The sequence below is a fragment of the Suncus etruscus genome, chromosome 17 (assembly GCF_024139225.1).
Source record: "Suncus etruscus isolate mSunEtr1 chromosome 17, mSunEtr1.pri.cur, whole genome shotgun sequence".
Lineage (NCBI taxonomy): Eukaryota > Metazoa > Chordata > Mammalia > Eulipotyphla > Soricidae > Suncus > Suncus etruscus.
In genome coordinates this window covers 63,154,824-63,172,396 of record NC_064864.1, presented here as the reverse complement: position 1 = coordinate 63,172,396, position 17,573 = coordinate 63,154,824, and the positions used below count along the sequence as shown (strand labels likewise).

The window sequence follows — 17,573 nt, the reverse complement described above, 5'->3', positions numbered from 1 at the left end:
AGAGAGGTTCTGATTTGTTCTGTTTGCTTTGACTGTGGAGTTGGGTGCAGAATGAATGATCCCTTAACTAGACTCTGACCCCATGCCATCCCAAAGAGAGAAGAGAGCCAGAATGCAAACAAAATCCTTTCCCCCAATATGTAATTCTTCCCAAGACAGTGTTCACAGACACAATTGCAGATAAAATAAGCGGCTATGTATTTCACTAAATGGTGAACTTAAAGAATAAAAAAGAGCAAACTGTAAAATGTATACAGAGACACACTAAAGAAGACAAACCTCAGATCTGCCAGCTAAGAACACAAAAGTCCAGGTCTGAGCAGGGTTGTGGCCCACCCAGTCCAAAGAGGCTTGTGTTTAAGCTGCTGGCTCCTGGACTTCTGTGGGAAAGATGGGTTCTGGGACCTCACTAGACTCCTCAGCTAGAGTGACAGCATCCTCGGGCATGTCAGCATCCTGCTCTGCTTCCTCTTGCAAGATAGGAAATGTGTGTTCTTCTTGTAAACCTGTTTGTTTGGGGGGAAAAGCACATACACAATAAACAAAGTTCACTGTGAATTCCACAGTGCCAACTGCTATGTTACTTGTTCTATGACTTGGAGCTGATCATTAGAACCATCCAGAAGTGCCACATACCGATGGTTCCAAAACCATTTGAGGGTGAACCCATAATCATACAAAAAATTACATGGCAAAAAAGTAAAAAAAAAATTGCATAGCATGCATGCCCAATCTGCTTTGTACCCTTCTCAATATTCTAGAATATTCACTGTACAATGGACTTTGGGGGAAATGCTTAAATAGAAAAGGATGAAAAAGGAAGAAAGCAGTAGATGAGGCATTTACCTTCCATATGACCAATCTGGGTTCAATCTCTGACTTCCTATATAGTTCCCCTGAGCATAGCCAGGAGCAATTTCTGAGCCCAATCCAGGAGTAACCCCTGAGCACCACTGGTTGTCCCCCCAAAACAAAAGTAAGAAAATATGCAGTAGGGAAGATTAATGCACTCCAGGAATGCAAACTTCTATCCACTAACTGTTCCGAAGTAAGACTTCCCAAGTAGGTTCATGCAGGCAGTAACAGTGTTTTTTGGTTAGTGGTTTGTTTCTGGATTGTGTTGTGTGTGTGTGTGTGTGTGTGTGTGTGTGTGTATTTGGGTCACATCCAGTGATGCTCAGGGGTTACTCCTAGCTATGCGTTCAGAAATCATTCCTGGCTTGGGATTCCTGGGATTGAACCCAGGTCCATCCTGTGTCAGCCACGTGCAAGACAAACGCCCTACCACTGTGCTATCCCTCTGGCCCCAGTACCAGTGTGGTTTATTTTTTTTGTTTGTTTGTTTTTGGGCCACACCCGGCGGTGCTCAGGGGTTACTCCTGGCTGTCCACTCAGAAATAGCTCCTGGCAGGCTCGGGGGACCATATGGGACACCGGGATTTGAACCAACCACCTTAGGTCCTGGATCGGCTGCTTGCAAGGCAAACACCGCTGTGCTATCTCTCCGGGCCCTACCAGTACCGTGTTTTAATGGTTGAACTTGATTCTTGCCAACATTTCCCACCCAAAAATGGAAGTAGGAAGACTTGTCTTTGCAGTTCTAGGTTCCCTTAACTTTGATTATGATTATGTTTGGGTTTTGAGATCGCATATAGTGGTGATCAGGGCTTACTCCTGACCCTCTGCTCAGGGTTTACGTCTGATGCTGCTCAAGGGACCATTTAGGGTGCCAAGGATTGGCTCCGTGCAAGACAAGCTCCTTTCCTACTGTACTCTCCCCACATCCCCTTTGTTTGATCACTGCCAATGTCAGAGAAATTCTCACGAATCCTCTTATCCATTTGGAAATGCTCAGAGGTTTAAACTGTCATAAGCAAGATGGCAGGGTTTCTACTTCCTACAGTCCTTTCTGGTGCCTTAAAGCAGCTATTTCTTCCGTGGTGAAGACTGGTTAGGAATGTAATTGGTCACTTAAGGACCTGAGGCCTCCCCAAGTCAGGAAGACAGAACAAAAGAAAATGTTATGTAGAATTTGGAGTTCCAACTCTCACTTTAGAGTTGTCTCACCCTAGTCTATTATACATTTTCTATGATTTTAGGGGGTATTTCAAGAACTCTACATGTGTTCATCATGCCTTATTTATGATCACTTTATATACTGGTCTCTTTTTCATTCCTCTATCAAACCATAAAGTGGGACTATGATTACAAGGAGGGACTGCTTTCTTGCTTTCATATCCAATGATTTGCTTAAATAATCCATACATCCATTTTATTCTAAGCCTTTCCTATAGCTTCTCAGAATTTCCTGTGCTGTCAGCATAACTTCAAAAATACATACTATTCTTTTCTTCCTGTCTGTGAATAGTGTACTGAAATATACACAAAATCATCTTAGAATCATGATGGCGAGAACTACTGGTTTCTTAAATGCTCAACATGTGTACAGCATCAGCGTCAGGAATATTAAAAAAAATAACATGAAAATGCATCATTTGGGGTGTTTCCAATTACCAGCACTGCTACCTCTGCCAATTAACAGATGATTTCATCAATGATTGCTTCATCTCTCTGGAAACCCCAGCCATTCCAAAAACATTAACATTTACACAGTCTACTTGTTGTGAGTAAAATAAATTGTTTCCAGAAACCCTTAGGAAAACATTTGCATTTATCTCTGGGCACGCTGTAGAAAAGCTCTATGTATAATTTGGACCATAACAAAAGGTAGGCTTGGAGATTCCAATCAATTAATTCTATTGAAAACCATCATGCTGGCCATTCAGTAGCAGAAGAGGGAACATTTCCAGCATTCAGGTAAATAGATAATCCATTAGGAAGACAATATACATTGTGGCAAATGCCATCCTAGTTTTGTCAGCACTTATTTATGGTCTTTGGATTCCCCTGCTGTCCTGCTGGGGGAGTTCTATTCTGGCCCTTGCCAGCTTTTGTCCTCTTATTCATGGCTAAGTAAAAACAAAGCAAGAAAGCATACCCAGTGTTCCATTCTGGACAAGCTCTTCCTCAATAGTAAGAAGGCGGTTGTACTTAGTCACCCGTTCTCCACGAGAAAGACCTCCCAACTTGACAAACTGGACACCCAGACCAGTGGCCTTCAAGGAGGAAAAAAAAGGGCATTTCTTTACGATGGCGAGTCCCATTTTCTACTGACAGTTCTAAAAGGGAAAAGGGTGCTGTCACTATCACTGCTGGTCTGGTTTCTTCTGTATAAGTTAATTTTCTCTCTCTCCAGAAAGGAAGGGACCCGGCAGACCAGCCATGAAAAAGGTAAACGGATAGTGTGTCTACACTGCAGACACTCTGCTTGTTGAGTAAGCTTGCTAATTAATTTTCTCTCAGAAAACCCTGCCTTTCTTGCTTCGATTTAGGAGGCAAGATTGCAAGTGCAAAGCCCCTTCAGTTCAACAGGCTCATCATTTTCTCCAGACTTCCATTTCTCTTCTTTTTAAAAGTTCAAAGATTAGCTTTTTGAAAAGAGGCAGTGGACTAGGATGAAGCAAGTCCATCTCATAAAAGGTTGCATGACTTTCCTCTCCAAAAACTGCATTTCTCTGAAATACCAATTCGTGATAAAAGCAGTGTTTTAGCAATTCTGCAATTGACCAGTTTTCAGCACTTACTAGGTCCACAAGGCTGTCATCAGAGGTTTCTCCATCTGTGCTTCCGAAGATGGTGATGTGCTTTTTACCTGTCAGCATAGGAAATGGATGAAGTTTTACCTGGGACACCATGTTTATGGGAGCTTGGCTTAAAAATGTAAAGTTTGGCAAATTTTATTTATTTATTTATTTATTTATTTATTTATTTATTTATTTATTTATTTATTTATTTATTTATTTATTTATTTTTGGGCTTGGGGCCACCCTGGCTGCACTCAGGGGTTACTCCTGGCACTGAGGTCAGAAATTGCTCCTGGCTCAAGGGATCATATAGGATGCCAGAATTCAAATCCAGATCCGTACTGGGTTGGCTGCATACAAGGCAAATGCCTTACCACTGTGCTATCTGTGTGGCCCCAAGTTTGGCAAATTTAGGATTTTCGAGATTTTAGAGTCAAATGATTAGATCTCTTAGGAATTAAAATCCAAACATCTGTGTTTTTACTTGTCACCTTTTCTAGTAGTTTGGATGCTGACAATGAAAAGTATGCATATTTTATCAAATATAACATACCAAAAATTATAAAAATGCACCACTGATCCCATCAAAGGGCAGGAAAAGCCAAGTGATATTGACACATTTTGGGGGAGGGCCACATCCAGTGATGCTCAGAGCTTACTTTTTTGGCTCTACACTGAGGAATTACATTTGGTGGTGTACATGGACCATGTGGGATGTTGGGGATTGAACCTAGGTTGGCTACATGAAAAGCAAGTTTCTTCCATCATACTAGCTCTGACACATTTTTAGTGCCCTCCCACTGCAGTGATTTTGGGGCCTCCATCACTAAGACCACCCACACCCAGTGTTGGGAGAGTTCTAATATGGGTAGGAATTTACCCAAGGATTTTACATAAGCTATGCATTTACACCACCACTGAGCTATCACGCTCACTCAAATTGATTATATATTTTAAGATCACAGCTGTAAGACACAATTAAACTGTGTCACCTTCAACATGGGGGCGTGCGTCTCTTAAGACAAAATATGCCATAAGTATACAGGTGTCAGATGGGGATTTGATGCCTATATAACTGGTTTTCACTAGTCATCTTACAAAATGTAAGGAATCTGTCATGCTGAATACATATTAGGAGGGCTGTGTTGATATTTTATCAATACTTGGGGAGAATCCCTAACCCTTTAAATTCTGTCCAAATTTACAAAGAGTTAAAGCCATGATTCTTAATGTCACGACAGGGTTTGTTTTGGAGGGACCAGATTTATAACAGCTATTTGAAGTGAACAACCATGATTTCTATGGCAGATTTGGGAGGAAAAACTGCACTAGAACTACAGGTGAGTGGAGAGGCCTAGATACTAGTAGTCTGCAAACAAAGAAACTCCAAGGCTTCCTCCCATCCAGCCTGTCTGTTCACCCAGACTCCTGTTGTAGATTAAAGACTAGCCTCATGCCTCCTTCCCGAGACCTATTGGTGTTATTTTTGTTTCAGGCCTTATATTGTGAATAAGATTCTGTGCATTTAGTGGAGGGTACTGTCTTGTGGGAACCAGTAACCTTAATAGGTGTGGTCAGCACTGCAAGGGAAAATTGAATATGCTGTGGGAAAGGCTCAGAGGAATCAGACAGAGTTGGAAAGACAGAGATAAAAGGAAAAATGACCTTAGGAGGTAAGTAGCCAAGTTAAAGTTGCAGACAGAGCAGCACCCCTTCGATGGATAAAACAGCATGTTCTCATTTTCAGGGAGGGACTTCAGAGCATAAAAGCCGGCTATCCTTTGCAAAAGCTGGCTCCCTGTGTGTGACACCAGGCGGGGAAAATCCGCGAAAGTACACCGGCCCAGTGGGGCTCAGCTGTGAAAGACTGTGAGTGTGACCTGTCTATGTCTGTCTACTGTCCTCTTGCGTGAAACTCTTGCGAGTGGGGCAAAAAGAGCCTCCAGAAACCTCGCTCGCCCAGACGCCATTTTCAGGGAGGGACTTCAGAGCATAAAAACCGGCTATCCTTTGCAAAAGCTGGCTCCCTGTGTGTGACACCAGGCGGGGAAAATCCGCGAAAGTACACCGGCCCAGTGGGGCTCAGCTGTGAAAGACTGTGAGTGTGACCTGTCTATGTCTGTCTACTGTCCTCTTGCGTGAAACTCTTGCGAGTGGGGCAAAAAGAGCCTCCAGAAACCTCGCTCGCCCAGACGCCATTTTCAGGGAGGGACTTCAGAGCATAAAAACCGGCTATCCTTTGCAAAAGCTGGCTCCCTGTGTGTGACACCAGGCGGGGAAAATCCGCGAAAGTACACCGGCCCAGTGGGGCTCAGCTGTGAAAGACTGTGAGTGTGACCTGTCTATGTCTGTCTACTGTCCTCTTGCGTGAAACTCTTGCGAGTGGGGCAAAAAGAGCCTCCAGAAACCTCGCTCGCCCAGACGCCATTTTCAGGGAGGGACTTCAGAGCATAAAAACCGGCTATCCTTTGCAAAAGCTGGCTCCCTGTGTGTGACACCAGGCGGGGAAAATCCGCGAAAGTACACCGGCCCAGTGGGGCTCAGCTGTGAAAGACTGTGAGTGTGACCTGTCTATGTCTGTCTACTGTCCTCTTGCGTGAAACTCTTGCGAGTGGGGCAAAAAGAGGCTCAGAGGAGCACGGCCGCTCCGCTTCGCTACGCGGCCGTGCACTCTTTCTAAGGAAAGAACTCCATTGCAACAAGAAGGAAAAATCACACTAAGAACGGCGCTATATCACAGAAGCAAACATTTCTCTCTGGACTGTCTTCTCTGTTACATGCTCGGGCCTAAGATTTGACCCAGTGTGAGGCTTCATCCACGGAGGACTCCCCTCCCTTAGAGGCAAGTCAGCCCATCCAGAAAGGGAGGAGCCAGAGGAGTGTGCTGCCTACATCATATAGACAATGAATACCACTACAACACGTAGAAAAACCCACAATACAAATGTGACAATGGGGAAACAGCGCAGGCCAGCATCAGACATAGAGAATGAAGATGACAATTCTGAGGACCAGATAATGACTGAACAACTAATCAACCTCTCAGATAAGGACTTTAGACTAGCAATATGGAAGGTGCTCAACAGACTCCAAGAAACCATGGATCGAGTTGAACAGAACACTAATAAGAACCAAGAAAATATGAAGGCAGAAATGACAAAACTCCAAACTGAAATAACATGTCAACTAACAGGCCTGAAAAACTCAGTAAACGAAGTGAATGACAAAATGGATAAGCTCTGGGACAGGGTATCAGAAGCTGAGAATAGACTTGGTGCTGTGGAAGATGAGATACATAACAATTCCATACAGCAGGAGAGATTGGACAAAAAACTTAAAGCAAATGAGCAGACAATGGAAAAATTAGTCAAAGAATGGGAACAGACGAAAATAGAAGTCTATGATAAGATCAACAGAAACAACTTAAGAATCATTGGAGTCCCAGAGACCCAGGAAGAAAATTTCCAGGAAGAATCAATGGTCAAGAACATCATTAAAGAGAAACTTCCAGAGCTAAAGAATATATGTGATCAAATCCTGCATGCCCGAAGAGTACCAACCAAAAGAGACCCCAGAAAAACCACCCCAAGACACATCCTAGTCACAATGACAAATCCCACAGATAGAGACAGAATTCTGAAAACAGCAAGATCAAAAGGGGAAATCATGTTCAAGCAAGCTTCCCTGAGATTTACAGCAGACCTGTCACCAGAAACGCTCAATGCCAGAAAGCAGTGGTGGGATATTGTGACAAGACTGAATGAAATGAATGCTTCACCCAGAATACTATACCCAGCAAAACTCACTTTCCGGTTTGATGGAAGAATACATGGTTTCACAGACAAAAAACAGCTCAGAAACTTCACAGACACAAAACCAGTCTTAAGAGAAAAACTGAAAGACCTAATCTAAGACAAGACTACCCAAAAGACACACCAAATTTTGAAATAAAGATGGCGTTAAATCCCAGGACAATTCTTTCTCTCAACGTCAATGGACTAAATGCACCAGTTAAGAGACACAGAGTGGCTAAATGGATCAAAAAACTCAATCCAACCTTCTGCTGCCTACAAGAAACGCACCTGAATAGTCAGAACAAACATAGACTCAAAATAAAAGGCTGGAGAAAAGTTATCCAAGCAAACAACACCCATAAAAAAGCTGGAGTGGCCATACTAATATCAGATAATGCAAACTTTATACTCAGGAAGGTTGTAAGGGACAAAGACGGACATTTTATATTAATCAAGGGGTACGTAGAGCAGGAAGAATTCACTCTCCTAAACATATATGCACCGAATGAGGGGCCAGCAAAATATTTAATACAACTGCTGACAAATCTGAAAAATAATATCAACAACAACACAATAATTGTGGGGGACCTAAACACGGCTTTGTCAACACTGGACAGGTCAACCAGACTGAAACCCAACAAGAATATACTAGACCTGAGGAGAGAAATGGAAGAAAGAGGCCTAGTGGATATATATAGGACACTCCATCCCCAGAAACCTGGATACACATTCTTCTCCAATGTACATGGGACATTCTCCAGGATAGACTACATGCTGGCACATAAAACATACCTCCATAAGATCAAGAGGATAGAAATTTTGCAGACTACCTTCGCTGACCACAAGGCTCTGAAATTATTTGTGAACTCCAAAGGGACTCAGAAGAAACACTTTAACACCTGGAAGTTAAACAGCCTCATGCTCAATAACCAGTGGGTCCGAGATGAAATCAAGGAGGAAATAAAAAGGTTCCTGGAAACAAATGACAATAAAGACACAAACTCTCAGAACTTATGGGACACAGCAAAAGCAGTACTGAGAGGAAAATTTATAGCTTTGCAAGCACACATCAGGAAGGAAGAAGGAGCTTACCTGAGTAGCTTAATGACACAGCTAATAGAACTAGAAAATGCTCAACAAAAGGACCCAAGAACAGGAAGACAGAAGGAAATAACAAAGCTGAGAGCAGAAATCAACGAAGTGGAAACTCAAAAAACAATCCGAAAGATCAACGAAAGCAGAAGTTGGTTCTTTGAAAAAATAAACAAGATTGATAGACCACTGGCAAACCTAACAAAGAAAGAGAGAGAGAGAAACTTGATAACTCGTATCAGGAATGAAAAAGGAGAGATCACTACTGATATGACAGAGATTCAAAGGGTAATCAGAAACTACTTTGAAAAACTCTACGCCACTAAAAATGAGAACCTGGAAGAAATGGATAAATTCTTGGACTCTTATAATCTTCCACGGTTGAAGGAAGAGGATGTAGCATATCTAAACACCCCCATCACCATTGATGAAATTAAAACAGTAATCAAATGTCTGCCGAAAAACAAAAGCCCAGGTCCAGATGGATTCACTAATGAATTCTATCAAACTTTCCAAGAGGAACTACTGCCAATCTTGGCAAGACTCTTTCATGAAATTGAACAAACAGAAACACTTCCAAATAGCTTTTATGAAGCCAACATCACCTTGATACCTAAACCAGACAGAGACGCTACCAAAAAAGAAAATTACAGACCAATATCACTGATGAATGCAGATGCAAAGATCCTTAACAAAATCCTGGCAAATAGGATTCAATGCCTCATTAAGAAGATCATCCACTACGATCAAGTAGGTTTCATCCCAGGAATGCAAGGCTGGTTTAACATCCGTAAATCTATCAACATAATACACAACATCAATAACAAGAAAAATAAAAACCACATGATCATATCAATAGATGCAGAGAAAGCATTTGATAAGGTCCAACACCCATTCTTGATCAAAACTCTCAGCAAGATGGGAATGGAGGGAACCTTTCTCAATATAGTGAAGGCCATCTACCACAAGCCAGTGGCAAATATTATCCTCAATGGAGAAAAACTGAAAGCCTTCCCTCTAAATTCTGGCACAAGACAAGGCTGTCCTCTCTCACCACTCCTATTCAACATAGCACTGGAAGTACTTGCTATAGCGATTAGGCAAGAAAAGGATATCAAGGGAATCCAGATAGGAAAGGAAGAAGTCAAGCTCTCACTGTTTGCAGATGACATGATACTCTACTTAGAAAACCCTAAAGACTCTATCAAAAAGCTTCTAGAAACAATAGACTCATATAGCAAGGTGGCAGGCTACAAAATTAACACACAAAAATCAATGGCCTTTCTATACACCAACAGTAATAAAGAAGAAATGGACATTAAGAAAACAACCCCATTCACAATAGTACCACACAAACTCAAATATCTTGGAATCAACTTGACTAAATATGTGAAGGACCTATACAAAGAAAACTATAAAACTCTGCTCCAAGAAATAAGAGAGGACACACGGAAATGGAAACACATACCCTGCTCATGGATTGGCAGGATTAACATCATCAAAATGTCAATACTCCCCAAGGCATTATACAGATTTAATGCCATCCCTCTAAAGATACCCATGACATTCTTCAAAGAAGTGGATCAGACACTTTTGAAATTCATTTGGAACAATAAACACCCTCGAATAGCTAAAGCAATCATTGGGAAAAAGAATATGGGAGGAATTACTTTTCCCAACTTTAAACTGTACTACAAAGCAACAGTTATCAAAACAGCATGGTATTGGAATAAGGATAGGTCCTCAGATCAGTGGAATAGGCTTGAATACTCAGAAAATGTTCCCCAGAGATACAACCATCTAATTTTTGATAAAGGAGCAGGAAATCCTAAATGGAGCAGGGAAAGCCTCTTCAACAAGTGGTGTTGGCACAATTGGATAGCCACTTGCAAAAAATTAAACTTAGACCCCCAGCTAACATCATGTACAAAGGTAAAATCCAAATGGATTAAAGACCTCGATATCAGCCCCAAAACCATAAGATATATAGAACAGCACATAGGCAAAACACTACAGGACATTACAGGCATCTTCAAGGAGGAAACTGCACTCTCCAAGCAAGTGAAAGCAGAGATTAACAGATGGGAATATATTAAGCTGAGAAGCTTCTGCACCTCAAAGGAAATAGTGCCCAGGATACAAGAGCCACCCACTGAGTGGGAGAAACTATTCACCCAATACCCATCAGATAAGGGGCTAATCTCCAAAATATACAAGGCACTGACAGAACTTTACAAGAAAAAAACATCTAACCCCATCAAAAAATGGGGAGAAGAAATGAACAGACACTTTGACAAAGAAGAAATACGCATGGCCAAAAGACACATGAAAAAATGTTCCACATCACTAATCATCAGGGAGATGCAAATCAAAACAACGATGAGATACCACCTCACACCCCAGAGAATGGCACACATCACAAAGAATGAGAATAAACAGTGTTGGCGGGGATGTGGAGAGAAAGGAACTCTTATCCACTGCTGGTGGGAATGCTGTCTAGTTCAACCTTTATGGAAAGCGATATGGAGATTCCTCCAAAAACTGGAAATCGAGCTCCCATACGATCCAGCTATAGCACTCCTAGGAATATACCCTAGGAACACAAAAATACAATACAAAAACCCCTTCCTTACACCTATATTCATTGCAGCTCTATTTACCATAGCAAGACTCTGGAAACAACCAAGATGCCCTTCAACAGATGAATGGCTAAAGAAACTGTGGTACATATACACAATGGAATATTATGCAGCTGTCAGGAGAGATGAAGTCATGAAATTTTCCTATACATGGATGTACATGGAATCTATTATGCTGAGTGAAATAAGTCAGAGAGAGAGAGAAAAACGCAGAATGGTCTCACTCATCTATGGGTTTTAAGAAAAATGAAAGACACCCTTGTAATAATAATTTTCAGACACAAAAGAGAAAAGAGCTGGAAGTTCCAGCTCACCTCAGGAAGCTCACCACAAAGAGTGATGAGTTTAGTTAGAGAAATAACTACATTTTGAACTGTCCTAATATTGAGAATGTATGAGGGAAATGTAGAGCCTGTTTAGGGTACAGGCGGGGGTTGGGTGGGGAGGAGGGTGATTTGGGACTTGGGTGATGGGAATGTTGCACTGGTGATGGGTGGTGTTCCTTTTATGACTGAAACCCAAACACAATCATGTATGTAATCAAGGTGTTTAAATAAAAAAAAAATTAAAAAAAAAAAAAAAAAAAAAACAGCATGTTCTAAGACCTCGTGGTGAGAAAAAGAAACTTTTGAGGAGTTTAAAGAAACTAGTGTTTGGGGGAGCAGTGGGGGCTGGAAAGGTAGTACAGTGGGTAGGATGTTTGCTTTGCACAACACTGACCCAGGTTCGATCCCTAGTCTCACATGATTCCCCCAAGCCCATCAGGAGTCATTCATGAGTGCAGAGCCAGAAGTAATCCTTGAAGATAGTTGAATACACAAACCAAACATTTGTGTAGCCCCCCCAAATAAAATAATTTATTTTATTTTATTAAACTGTGTGCTAGGGCTAATTAATATCACTGATGGTGAATGGGCCTTGTCCTTGTCACACCTAGCTGTTACTAGTATCTTGTGAGTGACCCAGGAAGCTGTGGGCCATCCACATAGAAGATCAGGCTATTTTCCTTTCAATATTCCACGCCTTTGATTATTTGTCTTTTGGCATCACTAAGTCTTTCCCGTCTGTTTTCACTCACTCTCAGTAAGATTAGTGATGGTTACCAAATCTGACATTGTTGTCTGATTTGTGTGCCTGATGATCAACCCACTGGACTTGGGGTTGCTGATGTTTCCATCTTCTAAAAGTTTAGAAATGCTTTTTGATGCAGCTCCTGCAATGATGTAGCACCTGGAACCAAGAGTTTGGTAGATGCTTTCCCACTGTTCTGAGTCCTGGGGAAAGATTTAAGAATCTACTGCGATCATGTATTAAGTACAATCATTAAACAATAGGACTTTTCTAGCACATTCTCACATTTTCACCCCTTTCTGAGAGACACACAGGCTGAGTGGGGCCTGTACCACAACCACTCAAATGAACACATGTCATGGAACAGAAATGTAAAGTAATTCAATCTCAGTTTGGGAATCAAACGTTAATACACATTCATTGCTGTTCTCCATACTGACTCCAGAGTTACTCAAACCTGGATATTATTCAACTACCCAAGATTGATCAATTATGAGATTTTTACTATGTTTTACCCCTAGGAAGTAGACACCTTAAATAAGCCCTCACTCTCAACACCCTTGTTTTTATGGGTGAGACACAAGATAAAACAAGTTGCTTATTTAAAAAGAAAGCCTATTACTATGCTGTCACATTTCAACTTCTCTCTTTAGAAAAGACCACACAGGTACATTTCATTACATGAAATACAGCTGTGAAGATCAGAGAGCTATTACAGAGGTTAAAGTCCTTAGCTTGCACACACCTAATCCTAGTTTGATACCCAGCATCACACAGTCCCCCAGGACCCCCCAGAGTGATCCCTGAGCACAGAGCCAGGAGCAACACCTGAGCATTGGCCCACACAGCCAAAATAAGAATCAAGTAAAAATGGGTGGTCAGAGTCTAGGGAGAGTTTCAGAAGACAGGCCTGCGGGTTTGAGAATTCCAGTCTTTGCTCACTCCCAAAGTGCTCAGAAAGACAGAGCTGAGGCTCCAAAGAGAACCACACCTTCATCTTGACCCCCAAATTTAAATAGGTGAGTCTTCTCCATGTGCAGTGGTTCTCGAATTCATCAATTCAAGAAACTATGTTTGGAGTTGAAGCAGTGGAGAAAGCACAGGTTCTATGGCAAGGAAACAGGACTTGACAGATGCTTTCATTTGTACAAAAAAAAAAAGTTCCATATCTCAGAGCTTCTGAAAATGGGGCTTTGTGACTTTCATGCATATGGAATATAACCAGATTTAGGCAAGAAAGCATTTGGCCTAGCTGAAGTCTTGTTTCTGTGAGCACTTGAAAATGATCCATGACTAACCTATGAGGCACCAGTTTGCACAGCAGGCTGCATTCATATCAGACTGCTTGTAAATATGCAGGTACTCCTGAAGTGGGGGAGTGTGGTTCATGCCACAGACAGATATGCTCCTAGGTATTTGTGTTCCTGCTATTCATTTACCTCAAGTGCCTTTTCTCTTAAATGCCCAAATAAAGCAACTCAGTCCCCACTGAAATGACAGCGCATGTGGAATGGCAAATGCGAAAGAATGAGGCTTTGCTATCTGCATTTTATTATTAAATGCAAGGTAGATCCTGTTACCTCCTTCCTGAAAGGATCAATCAAGGCAATAATCGAAGGAAACTTGTTGATCAGGTCCACATAGAGGTCCATCATCTCAGCTGTGCTTTTGTACATTCCTGTCATCACTTCATACTTTCCTTTACTCTGAACAGTGTAAGAAAAATAGGAAAGGAAAAGTGATGAGCTCCCCGAGTGTTAAACTGTAATTCCTATTCTTCTACTTCTTTTTAGACACCATCACAAGGAAAAAAATAAAAGCAACAACTATTCATTTTACTTTTAATATCAGCTGGGGAAATGGAGTTACCATTTATCTCTTTTGAAATTTTATAAAAAAAGTTTTATATAAAAGCAAATATACATATATATGTATGTGTATATATATTTGCTTTTTGAGCTGTAATGCTCAGGGTTACTTCTCGCTATGCACTCAGAAATCGCTCCTGGCTCAGGGGACCATATGGGATGCCAGGGATAGAACCAAAGTTCTTCCTGGATTAGCTGCTTGCAAGGCAAATGCCCTACTGCTGTGCTATTGCTCCAGCCCAGAAGTTCTATACTTTTTTATCCTCCCCTCCCTTGCTTCCACAACACTCAGGCTCACAGACTCTTAGGAATTGTGAATGTGATTGCAGAGCACAGGAGTTTTGTTGTGGAACCAGGGATTCCAGATAGCAGAGCTGCAGGGCTACACTTAGACCCATAGGGCAGTGTGCTAGGGATTGAATCTGCAGTCTCATGCATCCAAGCAGGTGTGGTATCACTGAGCTATAGCTCATCTTCAACTATAGTACACTTCCACTAACTTCACAGGAAAGCTTCTGTTCAGAAAGACCAGTTCATGGCCAGAGCTATAGCACAGCAGGTAGAGCATTATTAGCCTTGCCCATAGCCAACCTGGGTTTGATCCCTGGCATCCATATGGTCCCCAAGCCTTCCAGGAGCTATTTCTAAGTACAGAGCCAAGAGTAACCCCTCAGGGCTGCTGGGTGTGGCCCCAAAACAAAACAAAAATAGGCCAGTTCAGAAGAGAAGGGGAACACTGACTTACTTTAGAACATGGTTTTCAGAGAGCTGAGCTCAGAGCACTTGAGAGGGTCGACAGTAACATGGGTCAACAGTAACATCGGTTCATCAAGTATAAGGGACAGCGAGGCAAACTGGCCCATGAAGGCTCTGTCTTCCAACTCACAGTAAACAATGGCCTGTTCACTGAATATTCTACAATTTGAAAACTAGGTTATACTTTGAGGGTACTAACAACCAATATGGAAGGAAAGAGAGTTCCATGAAGGCATTTCTTTCCAGCATGATTTCTAGTAGTAGGGGCATTATATTGAAAGTTGGAGAAATACTATAGATGTTAAGGCAATTGGTTTGTATGCTGCCAACCCCAATTCAATTCATAGCACTATATACGGTCCCCTGTGCACTGTCAGGAGTGTGTTTAACTCAGGGCCAGGAGTAGCCCCTGATATCCCCACCCACATTAAATATAGATGTGATGTGATGTAAAAAGTATCTGTTATCATTTCTGCAAAGAAGTACGCAGACTCCAAAATCTGACTCAGCAATGGTACTTAGATATTTGGGAATGGGGGGGGGGTGAGGAGGAAATAGGCCAGAATGACGGTTAGGTTGCTAATGTATTTTGGCCACTGCTAATAAACAGAATTGATTCCATTGGAATCAATAGATTCCTAAAAAGTCTATATTTGAAAGTATTCTTGAAAGGATTTTACTCTCTTTTTTTACATTAAAAAGCAACAAGAACTTTTATTGCTCACATGTCAAGTGGTAAAGTCCTATCTTGTCAATGAGATAATGACTTTGAGTCAACACTGTTAAGAATTTTCTTATATCATGTGTGAGCATATATATTTTTGTTTTTTGGTGTGTGTCTGTTTTCTTCTCTCTCCACCCCCAAAAATCCACCAACAATATAATGTAGCACCACTTCTTCCTGCAAAGACATATTAAACAAGGGGAAATTTTACGTGTAAAAACAAGCTCTTATCTACTAGGGATAAGAACTCATACTTCTTTGCAACACAAGGACATCTCCCACCCTGAACGTATGTCATGTGGAACCAACTTAGACTCCAGGGAACTAGACAACGACCATCCAGCCTTGACTCCTGGATCCCAGACATAGAAATTACAGAGTTCTCCACAACAGCTCCAGGAACCAAATCCCCTCCAGGGCATTTATAATGCTGCTCTGATGCCAACATGCGCCAGTTCTAAATTTATAACCTGACAACGAGGAAATGGGAACAACTTGATCTAAGAGCAAGTTGTCCTTCCTCATCAACCAACGATAAGACAAAATCAGAAAACATGTCACCCTTTGACCTGAGCAAAAACCAAGATGGCTATATACAGATGACTGGTTGTTACAATCAGGACTCGACAGTATGCATCCCAGGACCAACAACAACAACAGCAACGAAAAGCTCTAGCCTAGATTTTTTGGTCTACGATCTGTTCAACAAACAAGATCTCCAACTCCAGAGGTCTGACTGAGACAACTGCAACTGAACGGGTCTTCCGGAAACATAGTGAAAGACTTTATCTCAGGCTCCATCCTAGTAGCAACATAATGACCAAGACCACCAATTACAGAAGATGGATTAAAATGACACTGAAGAAGCAGAACTCCTAGGACCACAAAGAAAGACTCCATCATAAGCTCCATTCCTTGAGCTGCACAGTCACCAAGATCTCTAGATACAGAGGTCTGATTTTACCATACAAAACGAAGCAGAAGTCTTCCATACACCACAAAAGCACCGAGGAGTCTACATGCAAGGAGTCTACAGTTAATCCCATGACAGTATACTTCAGGGGTAGAGAAAGCCTATAACTCCTAGGCCAAGGGAATTCCCTTTATAATATCCCCAATACTTAATGTGCCTATGCAGGGGGAAAAAGAAAGAAAAAACACAAAATAATCATCGTTCCACACATTTATTTATTGATTGATCGATTTTTTTGACATCTTTATTTTGGTGAATATATTGAAGTTGATATCTCCAATTTTATTTTATTTGATCTTATCTTTCTGTTTCTTTTTGCACTCGGCATGATTTGATTTCAGAACCGAGACTATTGTGTGGTGCTTGTCTTTATTGCTGTAGTGCTCACTGGATATTTAATTTGATATTTCTTTCTGTATTGTTGTGGTGTTTCAATTACCTTTTTCATGTCCTCTCTCAAACTGAGATTGAAAGCCTCTAGAGGTCTCCGCCCATTTTCAAAGTATTTGACTTTTTTTTTATTTTTTTTTCTTATTTTGTACCCCATTCTATTGCTTTTCTTTCCTTCAAACAAAACCACATAACTCAATTTATCTAGCTCCGCCTCTTAAATAGAGGGTGAAACAAGGGAGGGTACCAGGACCAAACAGATATATGACCCTAATAGTAAGCTAGACAAAGAGGGGTCCACCTACTCTAGCACCTGGGGGGTGATGGTGGAATATATGGGTTGCAGAAAAGGAACTGGGATAGGGGGAGGACAAATTTGGTGATGGGTATTCCCCTGATTCAATGTTAATATGTACCTAAAATACTACTGTGAAAGATATGTAAGACATTATGATCACAATAAAAATTGAAAAAAAAGAATTTTCTGATATCAAACAAATACAATTTACTAAATATAAGCAAGAAGTTTCCATTTTAGTTAGCATAAGCAGTCAATATAGTCACAGTTTTTGATGTAGGTTGCTGATAAAAACACACAATTATTTTTCTTTGGGGTAGGCAG

At 41.3% G+C, this 17,573-nt stretch overlaps 2 protein-coding genes across 2 annotated transcripts in view; one reads left to right on the top strand and one right to left on the bottom strand.

Annotated features, from left to right (window-relative positions):
- Positions 1–17,573, top strand: part of SHTN1 (shootin 1) — a 196,650-nt gene that overhangs the window by 114,182 nt on the left and 64,895 nt on the right. The gene's annotated exons all lie outside the window — the stretch shown is intronic.
- The window catches only part of ENO4 (enolase 4), a 37,397-nt gene continuing 20,181 nt past the window's right edge, over positions 358–17,573 (bottom strand). The window contains exons 10-14 of the mRNA XM_049764538.1: positions 13,821–13,946; positions 12,248–12,443; positions 3,645–3,712; positions 2,999–3,116; positions 358–506 (exon numbers count right to left, since the gene is read on the bottom strand). Of these exons, the coding sequence (XP_049620495.1) occupies positions 358–506; positions 2,999–3,116; positions 3,645–3,712; positions 12,248–12,443; positions 13,821–13,946 (657 nt within the window). The remainder of the gene's footprint in view (positions 507–2,998; positions 3,117–3,644; positions 3,713–12,247; positions 12,444–13,820; positions 13,947–17,573) is intronic.